At 37.6% G+C, this 16,846-nt stretch overlaps 1 protein-coding gene across 1 annotated transcript in view; it reads right to left on the reverse strand.

Moving 5' to 3' along the window:
• Nucleotides 1–16,846, reverse strand: part of Meikin (meiotic kinetochore factor) — a 44,392-nt gene that overhangs the window by 3,805 nt on the left and 23,741 nt on the right. Inside the window, exons 10-13 of the mRNA XM_051181549.1 lie at nucleotides 11,236–11,391; nucleotides 9,494–9,574; nucleotides 7,452–7,571; nucleotides 2,538–2,658 (exon numbers count right to left, since the gene is read on the reverse strand). Coding sequence (XP_051037506.1) covers nucleotides 2,538–2,658; nucleotides 7,452–7,571; nucleotides 9,494–9,574; nucleotides 11,236–11,391 — 478 coding nt within the window. The remainder of the gene's footprint in view (nucleotides 1–2,537; nucleotides 2,659–7,451; nucleotides 7,572–9,493; nucleotides 9,575–11,235; nucleotides 11,392–16,846) is intronic.

Raw genomic sequence — 16,846 nt, forward strand, 5'->3', positions numbered from 1 at the left:
TATACCTCAGAAAAAAAACAGTAAGAGAAATCTTCTTCCCCATAAGCAAGATATTAAGTAGTATACCTGGTTGTTTTCTTTGCAGGAAGAAGGAATGACCACATGTTGGATTATACTAATTCATAGGTTGTAACAGATGAATTGTTGAGACTTGGAAGGAATGCAATTAGAAAAATAGATGAAAAGAAAATCTGAGAAGAGGCATTATATAAATGGGCAGAAACCATGGAGATATTTAAATGACATACAAATATACACCAAAGGGTGACCTCACTAGAGGAGGAGCCTTAATAATCAAGTGGGTAAGATAATCAATGCTGTGGATACCAGTCAGTCTCTTTCTCTGGCAAGCTGTATCAGAACAAGATTGGAGAAAGAGGAAGGAAGCTGATTAGTATCCTCTCTGTCTCTGTACATGAATGAGCAGCGAACACAGGCTCATCAACACGGACCTAGCTGGCACTGTTATAGTAGTACATCTTGAGATGCTCAGTCAGCCATGTGGCAGCAGGTTGATTACACTAAAAAAACTTTTATCATGTAAATGGCAGGATTTTCTCCTTACAGGGTGAACACTGTGGATGTGGACAGATGTGCCTTTTTTACATACAGCACTTCTACCAAAGCTGCTACATATGAAAATATTTATGGACTATTTTACAGAGTGATAGTGGTGTCATGGTGTTATGGTTTAGATGTAAAATGTCCCTTATGGGCTCCTGTATTTCAATGCTTGCTCCCCAGCTGGTGATACTATTTTGAAAAGTTGGAAAACCTATAGGAAATGGAACTTTCATGGAAGAACTGGGTGGTGGCAGGCTGGCCTTGAGACTTTATAGCTCAGGATTACATCCTGTCCACTCTCTGCAACCTCACATCAAACACAGCATGACTACCTGTCTCATGCTCTTGCCACCATGCTTTCTCAGCCATGATTGACTAAATTTCTTAAACCTTGAACCAAAATAAACTCTTCCCCCTTTGAGTTGCTTTTTTGTCAGTTATCTGGTCACAACTAAAAAAGTAATTCATACAGAAAAGTTGGGATCAGGGTGAGGTCTCCATTGAGGCATTTGGGACTGTTTTGTGGGAGGGCTGTAGAGGAATCTGGAGCTGTGGGTTAAAGAAGCCCCAGAAAATAGAAGCAGAGATTGAGTGGCCATTCTAGTGGATTTTTAGAAAACTCCAGAGAATGTGGAAAGAAGTTCAGACAGTACCAATCCAGCTCACAGCAATTCAGAAGGTAACCAGCTTTATTTGGAACTAGGTTACAGGTAATTTGTATTACATTCTGACAAAAAGAAATCTGGCTATATTTTGTCTATGTCCTGAAAACCTGAGTGAAGCTGAATTAAAAACTAATGGACTCATTTGCTCAGTAGAAGAAATTTCAGGACATACTAGCTTTGAGCATTCATGGTTAGTGCTCATTGTTCTTCCTGGCTGAGAGTTATACCATCAGTATCCCTTGTTTTCAAACCTTTGGATTTTGACCTAACTATGCTACTGGCACCTCTGGTTCTCTGGAAGGTGGACAGCATGCCTTAGAAGTTTGAAACTTCCATAATCATGTGATCATGTGACCAATTCCTGTGTTAAGTCTCCTCTTACATAAAATACCCCATCTATTTCTCCTATCTATCTATCTATCTATCTATCTATCTATCTATCACATATGTATTTATATATTTGATCACAAGAAACACTGGGAAAGGTTATTTATCTCTCCTTCACCACACTTTCTAAAAAGAACCTCTCCCAGAAGTACTAAACAGATTCAGATATCTACTGATACTTGTTCTGTTACCCTGGACAACCCTCAATGATATAACTATTAGGTATAAAATGAGTAGCATTGCTCAGGCAATCAGGAAGTTATTTAAAAAGAGAAATTTTATGAACTTGAAGAGTGCTTGGAGAAGCCACTGGGAAAAATGAGGACAAAGGTCAAAGTGAACAGCGTGCATGGGTATATACATAATCTATTAAACTGTAGTTGTTTCATTGGTCCCTCACTCATGAGAGGTTCCTCAGCTCTACTACACAATTAGAGAAGATGCTTATTTTTATTTTAGAAGCCTCGAATGATTGAATTTGCCACAATCACTTGGTAATGTCTACCATTTAAAATCTCCTACTCTTTACATGAGTAAAAGTGGAATAACAATACCCATTTTATCTACTGTAATAATGGTGAGGAACTGAGATGTTAAGATCCTTAGAACAGTATCTCACATAGAAGTACTCAACCAATACCAGGTGAATGAAAAAAATTCTCCAATGTTAAAAAGAATACAACTAAAATAAAATTCAAACAGTAACAAATTTCAAATTGTTGAAAAAGAAGCATCTTAGGGAAATACATCTAAGTCAATGTCATAAGCTTTCAAAAAGTTATCTTATTCAACTTTATGACATTTGTTGAGGCTTTTGTAATTTTATCTTTTCAATTTTATGTAAAAACTGAGAATACAAGTTATAAATGAATTTACTGTATGCATAAAGTATTTATTGTGAAAGCCATGCTGAGCTCATACCTGGAGGAACATCTTTAGGAGGAGAATACATTTTCTTCACAGCAATATCTTTACTTCTCATCTGTCTAGTTCCTGGTGATGCCCGAATAATACAGCATATCTCTGATGCATATGAAGGAAACTGAAAAGGAAAAGAGTAGTTATTGCCTAATTCCTCTAGGTACTACATTCAATGCAGTCTTATTTAAAATAAAAATAGGCTCAGTATTCTTGGTTAGAATGATAGAAACATATTGGAAAACAATAAGGAGCATTCAAATAACAGGGATATGCACCATGTCTAAGGGATGGTTCAATAATGATGTTAGTTTTGAAAAATAAAAAAAGACAATGAATTATCTTAGTTCTTTTCCTAGTGTGAGAAAACACAATGACAAAGGCAACTTTTACAAAGAAAGGATTTTAATTTGGCTTATGGTTCCAGAGGCTTAGAGTCCATGATGGTGAAGTGAAGAATGGCAACAGGAAAAGCTGGAGGTACACATCTCAAATCACAGCAGGCAACAGAGAAAGCAATGGGCATGGTACGTGCCTTTCAAAACCTTGAAGCCTGTCACCAGCAACATCTCCAACAAAACCACATACCTCCTATTCCTTCCTAGTGGCCCTATGGGGGCCATTTCCATTCAAATTGCTGCAGAATGAAACAAGCACCAGGAAAATAGATGCTCATTGAGAGAATGAGTTGAATCATGGATCTGAAACACTTTGGAGCAGGTATTTATAGTGTCCTGTTTTATTGTCTAAATGAGGGTAACAAAAGTGTTGCTTGCTTCTTATTTAAATATTGCATATTATCTTTTGTATGAAAGTGACTTTATACATAATTCGGCTCTCTTACTTCTTTCAACAGCCTCCTCCCATCTCAGACACTGGACAGAGAATTTTCCTAAGGAAAGGGGATAGCCAATCTTTTTCTCCTTGGAAGGTTTCTGACCATTCAGGGTAGAGGTTCTATGCTGAAAACATCAGAATGAAGTGAACAAAGTGAGCAGATGCTGAGATTCCAAGCCCAAGGAGCCTTTGTCCTCCAGATAAGAAACTAAAAGATTCTGTTCTTAGCTGTCCAAAGGTCTGGTGTTATTAGCCTGAAAGGTGATTTCACAGTTGTCAAGTACTTCTTAAAATTGAGATTGTTTAATTACCATACCACATGTTCATTTTTAACTATGACTACATATGAGTCATTAACAGAGAAAGTATGTGTGTGCGCGCGCACATGCACTTGCATGCACACACATGTGCACAGGTTCATGTAAAGAGTGGGGGATGGAGTGGGGAGAGAAGGAGGACTGCTTGTTGTTTAATGCTATGTATGACAGGTTATCTAGTGCATGAACTTCTGGGGAGTCTCTTGTCTCTGGGTACAAGGAATTTTAGAGGCTTCGTAAACAAGGTGGAAGGTGAAGACCAACACCTAGGGTTATCCTCCACATGTGGGCCATGGCATCTTTACACATATACACAGATCCATACATGCATGCACACATAAATAGAATCCATGACATTCTGATATAGTACATGAAAAAAGAGTGAGGCATGGCAAGAAATTTCACAACACAGGATCCAAAGACAAGATTTTTCCCAGCTTCTGAAACAGAAAAAAAATCAATATGGTTTCATAAAACAACATGGGAAGCTAGAACTCTGATAAGTTAATGTTGAAGAAAAGTATTTGTACTACAAATTCTCTAACTAGATTAGGTGAATCCTTAACTATGAGGATAGAATTAAAACCTGTTCTGTCATGAATGATCCTAAATAATCCCATACTCCCTTTCATAAGAGGCTGTGGAGGATTCACTTCTCTAAACAGAGGGAGGGAATGAGGGAGGAAGGGAGGGAGGGAGGGAGAGAGGGAAGGAGAGAGAGTGAGTACTAGCAGCTGGGGAGTATGTGTGGACTTGTGAAGTGAATACCCAGAATTATGGTTCAGGCAAATCTCAGGATGACTGACAACTATGTGCAGGCATAGAAAGCCCAAGTCAGAAGATTCCATCAGAAACTTTATTCAGTGAGCTAAAAATTGATGGATCTTCAGATCTAAAATATTGAGCAAATGGTTAACAGTGAGTATAGGGTTGATTAGATAGGAAAACAAATATCATGGGCACAGCAATATCCTTCTCAAGAAGACATCAGTGACTGTGAAGGTGACTTCATTTGATAATGTGGTCACCACAGCTTTCATCAAGTTAGAACAGGCCTTAGTTCAATATAACCTGTGTCCTTATAAGAACAGCAAATGTGGACCCTGACACACAGGGAAAATGTATGAAGGAACAGAGATACACAAAGAGGGAAGGGAATTATATGAGAATTGGCAGAGACCAGACTTATGCTGTCCCAGGCATAAAATGCTGGGGTGTAGCCTGACAGAAGAAAGATTCACCTCCAGTGGATGTGGAGGAGCTAGCATCCTGATTTTAGAACTGTGATAGAATATTTTCTCTTACTTTAAGAAACCACCTACTTTGTAGTATTTGTCACAGCCACTTCAACAAGTTACTACTCAGGGGGTGGGGTAAAAAACCACCGGGAGAAGTGATCACAGTTTTCTATATGCCATGAACAGGGGAGAAACTCCACTAATACAAGTACTTGTGAGATCAAACATTGTACTTTCCTCCTTAAGAAAGAGAATCCCTGAAGAAAAAAGTTGCTCAGGTTCCATTTTACTCAGCATCTGTCTCTAGGGCAGACACAGAAAAGGACTATATTTGAACTATCTGCTTAATAGTATGAACTTTACTGACAGGACAGACATCCATGTGGACAGACCAGTCAGTGCACTGTTCTTTGTCAGAACCAAATACTTGTACAGATGAAACCTTTCCTAAGTCTCAGTGCTTTTCCAGAAGGAGTTCTAGGCAACTTCAGTATATAGAGCTGCTACCAGAACCTGCTACAAAATGTTTTTATTTCTAGCTTTTTAAAGAAAATAATAGGGAAGCACTCCCAAAATACAGTAGGAAAGACCAATGGTTATAAACAATGAGAGAAAAGAAAAACCGATAAAAAACCACCCAAAATGTTAAAAAATTATATTATCAAAGAATAATTAAGCAATAATCAGAGCTCTAACACAAAATATTTGAACTAAAAAGGGATTCTGTAAGATAAAAGATATTTGACTCAACGTATTTCTAAAGTTTTCCACTCTACTTTTAAAATTAAAAAAAAAAAAAAGCATTATGCTCCAACATGTCCTCAAAAAGAGGGCTTCCTTTTCTGAAGCAAAGTTTCCCTATATAGTCCATCCTGGCCTTGAGATCCTCTACAGCGTCCTTCCAAGTGCTAGGATTAAGAAAATCTTCTGCCTACAAATGACAGGCTGAAAAATTAAGTTATCTGAAAAGGAATGAAATTTGGGGTGATTACAATTTCTCTGTTCAATATATAATACTGTGAAAAGAGTTGTAATGGAGAATGGCAATTTGTTCTGTTAGCTCAGCAAGTTTTGTACCTTCCTTTTAGTGGTAAAACTTGTTCTATGACAACAGGAGTGGGCAGGAAACCCAGGCTTAGACAATTGCAAGTTTTCATTTCTCTGGCAATGACAGATGGACCAGGGCAGACATGCAAATTGAGCAAAGCTAACATGAGTCTTTAGCCAATACTGAAATATATGTATACATAAAAACAAGCCTTTCTCCTTCTACTTGGGCTATGGAAAACCAGAAAAGATGGTGAAAGCCTATTTATAACAGAAGCACAAGGGGGAAGGGGCAATAAAGACAAGCAGGGTTAAAAACAAGTGTGAGGACTGGAGTTTGGATGCCTAGCACCCATGTAAATGTCAGGCAAGTATGATGGCCTGATGTCATTACAGAACCAGAAGGGCAGAAAGAGAGAATTCCCTGAGCAAGCTGGCTAGCCAGATTCAGGAGTTCTGGGTTCAGAAAGAGATCAGGACTCAATACATAAAGTGGGAAGGAACTGGAAAAGGCACTTGATGTCAATCTCAGAACTACACACACACACACCTACACACACTTGTGCCCATGACATGAGAACACACATGCATACACCACACATACATATCCAAATAACAAATACATGAATAAAAACAATCATAGAAGCATCTAGAAGATTCAACAGGAATTTTTAACAAAATGCTATTCAATTTCTGAATTCAGTCATTCCCTTCCCATTTATGAGTCAATAAGTCATCCTACCCTGTTCCATTTTGGATTGTGTGTGTGTGTGTGTGTGTGTGTGTGTGTGTGTGTATGCATGTGTGTGCATGCATGTGTGTGTAAGAAACTTGTGAAAAACAATAAGAAATCACTGAGCTCTGGGAGTAAAATGTTTTTGCCTTGCTTGGGCATGATGCTTTGTGTCTGTAATCCAAGTATTTGGGAAGTACAACAAGAGTTTGAGGTTAAGACTGAATCTGAGTCTAGCCTGAACTACATAATAAGCTCTAGTCACAAAAATGAAAGAAAACAAAATAAACTGTTTATAATCTAGAATTATTATACTTAACTATTCTTTGTACAAAATACAATTCTCTGATAATAAAATTAGGACATGACACTGTTAAAAGTGAGTACTTACAGGTGAAAGTGGAATCAGATGCACACACAACAATTAAGTCAAAGTAGATTTTACACCTTTTTAAATAAAACATCTTTAGAAGCTTCCTGACATTTGATTGATCATGACTTTTTATATGACATCAAAGATGTAGGCCACAGAAGAAAAATTAGACAACTTAAACAATAAAAATTCCAAATGTTGTGCTTCAAAAGATCCAATACACAGAATAAAGTTAGCTCATAAAAGTGGAAAAAGCACTTGCAGCTCATATATCTAACATCAGAGTCTTCTTTACACACAGAAGATGCTGGTCTCAAGAAACACCAGTGGAACTGTTCTTTCAGCAATTGAGGAAAAGCTTGAAAATGTTACCTCATTTGAAGAACTTTCTTGCCAACTTGACACAGGGACAACTTCACTTGAGTTAACATAATTGCTGACATTTGGAAATAGTTCTTCAAAAGATACATTTTGCACTGGAGATAAATCAATCTGTACAACAATATAACTCCTTTTAAAGTTTCAAGAACAATTCGCTTTAGATAATTAAACCAATATTGAAAACACTATCTTACTAAAGCATATTCTTGTGTATTTCATGTAAAACTTCATTTGAATAAACATAATTAATTACATTTGGAAATAATTCTTCAAAACATATTTAACTGTGGATAAATCAATGTGGAAATGATTTGCTCATTAAAGCCAAACAGAATACAAAATCAAAAATACTGGCAAGGATGTACAGGGATTGGAACCCTGTGCGTTGCTAGTAAGATTGTGATATGATGCAAGCCTTATGGAAAGAACTTTCTAGAAACTTAAAGTGCCATTATCATAACACCCAGAAACTCTGCTTCTGGGGTATATGCTCAGAGGAATGGAATGTAGGGAACTTATACTGTACATATGCTTTTAGCACCAGTGTTCATAACAACCAAGGGAGAAGTAACCCAAATGTCCAGTGACTGACAGGCACATAAATAAAATACAATCATATAACAGAATGTTTTCATATCTAAGATGTAAAGTGTGTGTGTGTGTGTTGTATTGTGAGTGTACATGCCTCTGCACTTACATGAAAATCCAAGAACATCTTTCAGTAGTTTGTTTTCACCTTTCACCGTATGAGTCCTGAGGATAGAACTCGGGTTGTGTGTTTTTAAATTATTTTATTTCATGTATATGAGTGTTTTGGCTATATAAGCTGTGCATCATGTGTATGTAGTACCCACAGAGGCCAGAAGAGGGAGTTGAATCTCCTGAAACTGGAGTTATAGAGGGTTGTGAGCCACCAAGGGTGTGTTGGGAATCAAACTCCTGTCCTGTGGAAGAGCAGTCAGTGATCATAGCCATGGAACCATCTCTCTAGCCCTGGAAGTAATTTCTGACACATGCTATCACATTAACTTGGAGGCACAATATTTGTGAATTATATTAGTCATAAGAGGAGGAATATTGCTGGGCATGGTGAAATATACTCATAGTTCCAGCTACTTGAGGAAGCTAAGGCAGAAGAGCCAACTGATTCCAGGATAAGTCAGACCCTGCCTCAAAAAATAAAGGTTAAATAATGTGTGATATTAACTATACAAGGCACTTCATGTAGTCAAATTCAGAGAGAGAAAGTAGAAAGGTGATTGCCAGTGTTGGGGAGGGTTCACTATGGAGTTACTATTTAATAGGTATGGAGTTTCAGTTTTACACGATGAAAAAGAATTCTAGAACTAGATGGTGATGATCACTATACAAAAATGTCCAATGCACAGCTAAGTAAGGTTAAAATTCTAATTTTTTTTTGTTACATATACAGAAAAGGCTGGTCATAAAATCACATGACTTTGATCCCAGCACTCCAAAGTCAGAGTTGGGTTGATCTCTATGAATTCAAGGGCAGCCTAGTCTACAAAAGGAGTTCTGGGCCAGCCAGGGTAGGGAGGGGGACAAGAAGGAAGGAGTTGGAGAGGAGAATTTGTGACCTGGCAAGTTTGGGGCTAGCGATGGTTCAGTCATTAAGAATGTGTACTGCTCTTACTGAGTACCTGAGTTTAGTTCCCAGCACACATGTCAGGAGGTTTACAAACACCTGTAACTCCAGATCCAGGGGATCTGATGCTCTCTTTGGGCCTCACTCTCAGATGCCCGTACCCATACACAGACACATTCATATACTTAAAAATAAAATCTTTAAACAAAATTCCCAAACAAACACTGGTTGGTGTTGTACTATTCTTCCTTACCTATAGAGTATTTCCAGTGAAAGTGTGTGTGTGTGTGTGTGTGTGTGTGTGTCTAGAAGAAAAGTACAGGTATTGCTGTTTATGGACAACTGCCTCTGGTACGATACAAACAGATGAATGGGGAGAGGAGAAGTAAGGAAAAAGATTCCATAAGGGCCAAATGCTGGTACTTACCACAAAGTCAGCTGTGTCTGAAGATGGTGTACTTGTAAACAGGGCTTTGCTTCGCTTATCAGGAGGAGTAGAACTTTTTTTCTATAAATATTTAAAAAATAGATTAGTTATTAGAAAGAAAATATTTTAAAAATAGCAGTTCAGTTAGTAGACTAGACCATGTGTAATAGTAATAAAATCCTCATTCTGTTAATTACATTTTAAACCACCTGATAAGAAACTGAAGAATTTTCTGGATTGATCTAAGCCAAACAACTCTGAATAGAACTGTATCTGGCATAACAACTACATAAGAATTCTGAGGTTGAAATTACTATTAATTTAGGAAGAGAAGCTAGAGTAATAAGTAATAAATTTTGATTACCCCTTTTAACTGTCTTAAAATTATTTTCAGGATTTATTTAGTTCCTGGAATAACACTGTACTTTTTAATGGGAAGACTCACATAAACAAAGTGGGAATGGAAAGTAGGGAAGAAATGAAAAGGAAAATGTAAGAGATAAAGATGCAGAAAAAGAGGGATGCTTGAAGAGAGCAGGAGAAAAAAGAGGAGAGATTGAGAGGAGGGAGAAGAGAGAGAAAAGACATCAGAAGTGGACAGAAAGAGATAAAGGGGCAGAGGCACAGAGCGGGACAGTGTGTGGCATGGAGTCATAGGCAGGAATCAGAGAGAGACAGCAGGACACTGAGAAAGACAAACATAGGCAACAAAAAAGAAACAGGTGGAAAAACAAAACTGAGTGACACACAGGCACAAAAACAGAGGTGAGTAGCTTTATTTCCAGCAGTCAGCTGCCTTTCTAAATCCTGGTCTCCATAAGCCCATTATACCTTCCTGGTAAGTGTCTCTTCTTGAGTTTGTGACTATTGTGGAAATCTAAGTTTGGATCTGGAACCCAAACTCTGAGACAAACTGAGAATCATAGTTAAGCTTATGTTAGTTTTATTCTACTTTTACTTTTCTTTCACTCTATTTTTCTTCTGATTTGATCTATTTAAACCAGCTGGAATAGACTAATCTGAAATGGATTATTAAGAAAATTATTATTAAAAACAATTATATTCTTGGTATGGAATATGTTAACTATATACTTTTAATTTCTTTATATAAACAATGAGGATCGTCTAACTTTAGGATTGGTGAGCAAGGATTAAAAAGAGCACATGCAGAGAGAACCTGTGGATTCTGGAGAGAAGACAGTCTTCTGGTGAGCTAGCTCTACCATCATTGAGGCAACCTCAGGGGTCTCTGCTCAGATTTCCTTGAACAAAGAACCTGCTGGTACACTGCAAGGGGTGTAATTAGCAATAACCCAGCTGTAATAATTTTAGGATCTGCATCAGCTGTCAAGCTGAAGCTATCACCTCAGCCTCCAGCCAAATCCTGAGCAGACAGCATAATATAGACTTGGGTGCTGCATACCCTTTGCTTCAGAATTCCCCACTGGATCCAGGCAGTCACTGTCCAGTCCCTCTTATTTTTTCCTTCAGGTATTGTCTGTTCCAATAAGCCACTTGAACTCTTAATTACATCTCAGAATCTTCTTTGCAGAGGTCCCAGTGACACAGCTGTTAACATGCAGTTTACTTTAACAAGTATTAACTTGCATGCAGCTATAGAATTTATCTGCCCTCTATTTTCTCTATATTTGTTAGGAAATTGTGCATTTCTAAGCCTTACCAATCAGTATATTTTATAGTCTTTCTAAGAATTATGAATTAACAAAATACGGGCTACTTACTGACATAGGTTCCGGGGATTGAGGCAGCAGAGCATCCCTGACTGCCAGACTTTCAAGAGCTGAACTATGATAGGGGAATGGAGTCTTGCTGTCTAGATGGCCAGAGCTTAACTTTGTTTGAACTTGTGGACCTCTATCTTCAGATTCTTTTTCAGGCTGAAACACATTCACGATACAAAATATAATTCACAATGCTATAAAACAACTCTTGTCCTTCTCAAGTTGAAAAAAGGTTCAAATGTGAAGATAATTGATTTTCTAGGAAAAAAGAATACTTTCTGAGGCTAAGGATAGATATATATCTCCAGCACTATAAAACATAACAACACAAAGCCTGACATATGCCTAAAAAACGATGTGTTTCATATATTTAAGAGAAAAATCTGTTGAAAGACAAAAAAGGTTGAAATACTCAGCTCTAGCACATTTAAGGTATCAACTCTCACATGTTTTACAAGGCCGGAGATGTAGATCGGTCAGTGGTAGAGCATTTGTCTAGTGGGAGTGATGATTTGGGTAAAAAGGAGTTAGCAACCTAAATAATGTTTTGCAAAAAAACAAATTATAGGCTCTGTTTGCCAACACCTAAAATTATACTAAGAAATTATTAAATATATTTATTACTGTCTTTATTATACAATAATCTGTATTTAAGAAACTACATCCCCTAAAAAAGAAAACCCTCTTAATAACAGTAAATGTTAACTATCACAAGTATGTTGTTTTGTTAACTAATTCCTATACTGAATATTATACATGGTTCAGTGTGACTTCAGTTATGAGCTTGTCTCATGGTTTCATAATGTATTTATAATATTATAGTACTTAAAATATAAGCATGCCAAACATAAGTAAGGAGGTGAAATTTGAATTTCACATAAAATTAGATTGGGGTGATATAATTCTAAGGATTTTAAGTTGGGGTGGGGATATGAAGAGGATGGCAGAGTAGAGGGAAGGAAGTGGAAAGGTATAGCGTAAATGAAAGGATAGAGTCAAGAGCAAAGCATGCAATGGCCCCAACTGACTTCTTTTTCTCTGAAGATTTTAGTCCTTGAAAACATTTCTTTTCCAATCTTGCCATCATTCTAAGTAGTTCCATCAATCAGGTAGATGACATACACAGCTGTCCTCAGTTCCTTCAGTTCTATGTTGCCTTTTCCCTCATGCTGTTAAGTCATGTCACCATCAAATCCTAGCCCTCACCTTCAATAGAAACTACAGAATCATCAATTCAGATAGCTTCCTAATTCTTGTTTAAGTGCCTTCATGAGACAGCATGCCTCCTTTATTAAAATCTTTAGTTCACTGATCCTGATATTGTATCTTTACCATTAGCCTTCTTTATTCTTCTTTGTGGGTTATCTAACCAGTCACTATCCACCAGAATGATTAATTTCTTATCCCTTCCCCTTTTAACACAAATGTCTGCCAAATCAGACAAGCCCACTTCTATACCCTCTGTACTTTCAGTGTAACTGAACAATGGTAGAATTGTGTAACTGGCAAATCATAGACTCAAAATAAATTGCCTCACAAAGCAATTATACTACACATTTCTAGAAGTAAGCACATGCTTTATTATCCTTAGACCTGTCTTCTTCCCTTCACAATTTTCAGCTGGAAATCTTTCACCATGCACTTCTGTAACAACAGTAACCATCAAATAGGATGCCACCTAAGACTCAAAAATTTCAAGGCTCAGTGCAAAATGGGAGACTCTAGTTTAAAATGTATTAAGAGATTTCAGTTTTGCTTTGGCTATCCTGGGTCTTTTTTTTTCCATATAAAGTTGAATATTATCCTTTCAAGGTCAGTGAAGAATTGTGGTGGGATTTTAATGGGGATTGCATTGAATCTGTAGATTGCTTTTGGCAAGATTGCCATTTTTTACTATGTTTATCCTACCTATCCAAGAGCATGGGAGATCTTTCCATTTTTTGTTATCTTCTTTAATTTCTTTCTTTAGCACCACAAAGTTCTTATTATATAGTTCTTTTACTTGTTTGGTAAGCATTACCCCAAGATACTTTATGTTGCTTGTGGCTATTGTAAAGGGTGTTGTTTCTCTGATTTCTTTCTCTGCCTCTTTGTCGTCTGAAAAAAAGTAGGGCTACTGATTTTTTTGAGTTTATCTTGTATCCTGCTAGTTTGCTGAAGGTGTTTATCAGCTGTAGGAGTTCCCTGGTAGAGTTTATTGGGTCGCTTATGTAAACTATCATATCATGTGCAAATAGAGACAGTTTGACTTCTTCCTTTCCCTTGATCTCCTTTTGTTGTCTTATAGCTTTAGCTAGAACTTCTAGTATGATATTGAAGAGATATGGAGAGAGAGGGCAGCTTTGTCTTGTTCCTGATTTTAGAGGAATCGGCTTAAGCTTCTCTCCATTCAGTTTGATGTTGGCTGTTGGTTTGCTGTATATTGCTCTTACTATGTTTAGGTATGTTCCTGCTATCCCTGATCTCTCCAAGACCTTTATCATGAAAGGGTGTTGAATTCTGTCGAAGGCTTTTTCAGCATCTAGGGAGATAATCATATGGTTTTTCTTTTTCAATTTGTTTATATGGTGGATCACATTGATAGATTTTCGTATGTTAAACCATCCCTGCAATCCAGGGATGAAGCTTACTTAGTCATGGTGGATGATTTCTCTGATGTATTCTTGAATGCCAGTATTTTATTGAGTATTTTTGCATCAATGTTCATCAGGGATATTGGTCTATAGTTTTCTTTCTTAGTTGTATCTTTGTGAGACTTGGATACCAAGATTATTGTGGCCTCATAAAAAGAGTTTGACAATGAACCTTCTGTTTCTATTTTGTGGAACAATTTGAGGAGTACTGGTATTAGTTCTTCCTTGAATGTCTGGTAGAATTCTGCACCGAATCCACCTGGCCCTGGACTTTTTTTGTTGGGAGGCTTTCGATGACTGCTTCTATTTCATTGTGGGTTATAGGTCTATTTAAGTTATCTGTTCTTGATTTAATTTTGGTAAGTGATAGTTATCCAGAAATTTGTCCATTTCCTTTGAATTTTCAATTTTTGTGGAATACAAGTTTTATGACCTGAAAATTGTCTGGATTTCCTCTGTGTCTGTTGTTTTGTTCCCCTTTTCGTTTCTGATTTTGTTAATTTGCATGTTCTCTCTCTGCTTTTTTGTTAGTTTGGATAAAGGTTTGTCTATCTTGTTGATTTTCTCAAAAAACCAACTCTTTGTTGCATTGATTTTTTTGTATTGTTTTCCTGGTTTCTGTTTTGTTGATTTCAGACCTCAAGTTAATTATTTCCTGGCATCTACTCCTACGGGGTGAGTTTGCTTCTCTCTGTTCTATGGCTTTCAGTTGCGCTGTTAATTCTCTTATGTGACTATCCTCTGTTTTCTTCATATGGGCACTTAGTGCAATGAACTTCCCTCGTAGCACTGCTTTCAAGGTGTCCCATAAGTTTGGGTAGGTTGTGTCCTCATTCTCGTTGAATATTAGAAAATCCTGAATTTCTTTCTTTATTTCTTCTTTGACCCAGGTGTGGTACAATTGCACATTGTTCAGTTTCCATGAGTTTGCAGGTTTTCTGCTATTTGTGTTGTTGTTGAATTCCAATTTTAAAGCATGGTGGTCTGATAAGATACAGGGGACTATTCCAATTCTCTTGTATCTGTTGAGGTTTGTTATGCCACCTAGTATGTGGTCGATTTTAGAGAAGGTTCCATGTGGAGCAGAGAAGAAGGTATATTCTTTTGTGTTTGGATGGAATATTCTATAGATGTCTGTTAAACCCAGTTGAGACATAACTTCTGTTAGTTCTTTTGTTTCTTTGTTGAGTTTCTGATTGGTGGTCCTGTCTAGTGTTGAGAGTGGTGTGTTGAAGTCTCCCACTATAAGTGTGTGAGGTTTTATATGAGCTTTGAGTTTTAGTAGCATTTCTTTTACGAATATGGGTGCCTTTATATTTGGGACATAGATGTTCAGAACTGAGACTTTGTGTTGATGGACTTCTCCTGTGATGAATACGAAATGACTGTCTTCATCTCTCTTGATTAATTTTAGTTTGAAGTCTAACTTGTTAGATATTAGGATAGCCACGCCTGCTTGCTTCTTGGTTCCATTTGCCAGGATAGCCAAAACAACCCTATCCAATAAAAGAACTTCAGGAGGCATCACCATTCCTGACTTTAAGCACTACTACAGAGCTATAGTTCTGAAAACAGCCTGGTATTGGCACAAAAATAGACAGGTAGACCAATGGAATCGAATTGAAAATCCTTATATTAACCCACACACCTATGAACACCTGATTTTCGACAAAACAGCCAAAATTATACAATGGGCAAGGACAGCTTCTTCAACAAATGGTGCTGGCACAATTGGATGAGGGTGTGTAGAAGACTGCAGATAGACCCATGTCTGTCGCCATGCACAAAACTCAAGTCCAAATGGATCAAAGACCTCAACATCAATCCAGCCACATTGAACCTCTTAGAAGAGAAAGTAGGAGGTACCCTTGAACAAATTGGTATAGGAGACCACTTCCTGAACATAACTCTAGAGGCACAGACACTGAGAACAAAAATTAATAAATGGGACCTCTTCAAACTTAGAAGCTTCTGTAAGGCAAAGGACACAGTGGACAAGACCAAATGGCAGCCCACAGACTGGGAAAAGATCTTCACCAATCCTATATCCAACGAAAGGGTGATCTCCAAAATATACAAAGAACTCAAGAAACTAGTAACCAAAACACCAAATAACCCTATTAAAAAATGGGGTACAGAACTGAAGAAAGAATTCTCAATAGAGGAAATCAAAAAGGCTGAAAGACACTTAAGAAAGTGCTCAATGTCCTTAGCTATCAGGGAAATGCAAATCAAAACAACTTTGAGATACCATCTTACTCCTGCCAGAATGGCTAAAATTAGAAATACCAATGACAACTCATGCTGGAGAGGATGTGGAGAAAGGGGAACACTCCTCCACTGCTGGTGGGAGTGCAAACTCGTACAGCCATTTTGGAGATCAGTATGGCGGTTCCTCAGGAAAATGGGAATTAGTTTACCACAGGACCCAGCAATCCCCCTCTTAGGCATATACCCAAATGATCCACATCCATGCAACAAAGACATCTGCTCAACTATGTTCATAGCAGCACTATCTGTAATAGCAAGAACCTGAAAGCAATCTAGATGCCCCTCAATTGAAGAATGGTTAATGAAGATGTGGCACATCTACATAATGGAATACTACTCTGCAGAAAAAAATAATGGTATATTGAAATTCGCAGGCAAGTGGATGGCACTTGAAGAAACCATCCTGAATGAGGCAACCCAGTCGCAAAAAGAGGAATATAGTATGTACTCACTCATATGGATTTTAGACCTAGAGCAAAGGATCACCAGCCTATAATTCACACCACCAGAGGAACTAGGATACAAGGTTATTCTAAGAGATTCATATAAAGCCCCTTACAGAATGGGGGAAGGGACAAATCCCCCAGAGCACAGGGGAAGTGGGGGGGGCAGTGAATGGAGAGAGAAGGAGAGGGGGAGGAAAGGAAAACACATGCGACTAGGAAGATTGAGTGATTGAGTTCGGGTAGGAATAGACGACAGGACAG

The sequence above is a fragment of the Phodopus roborovskii genome, unplaced genomic scaffold (genome assembly GCF_943737965.1).
Source record: "Phodopus roborovskii unplaced genomic scaffold, PHOROB, whole genome shotgun sequence".
Taxonomy (NCBI): domain Eukaryota; kingdom Metazoa; phylum Chordata; class Mammalia; order Rodentia; family Cricetidae; genus Phodopus; species Phodopus roborovskii.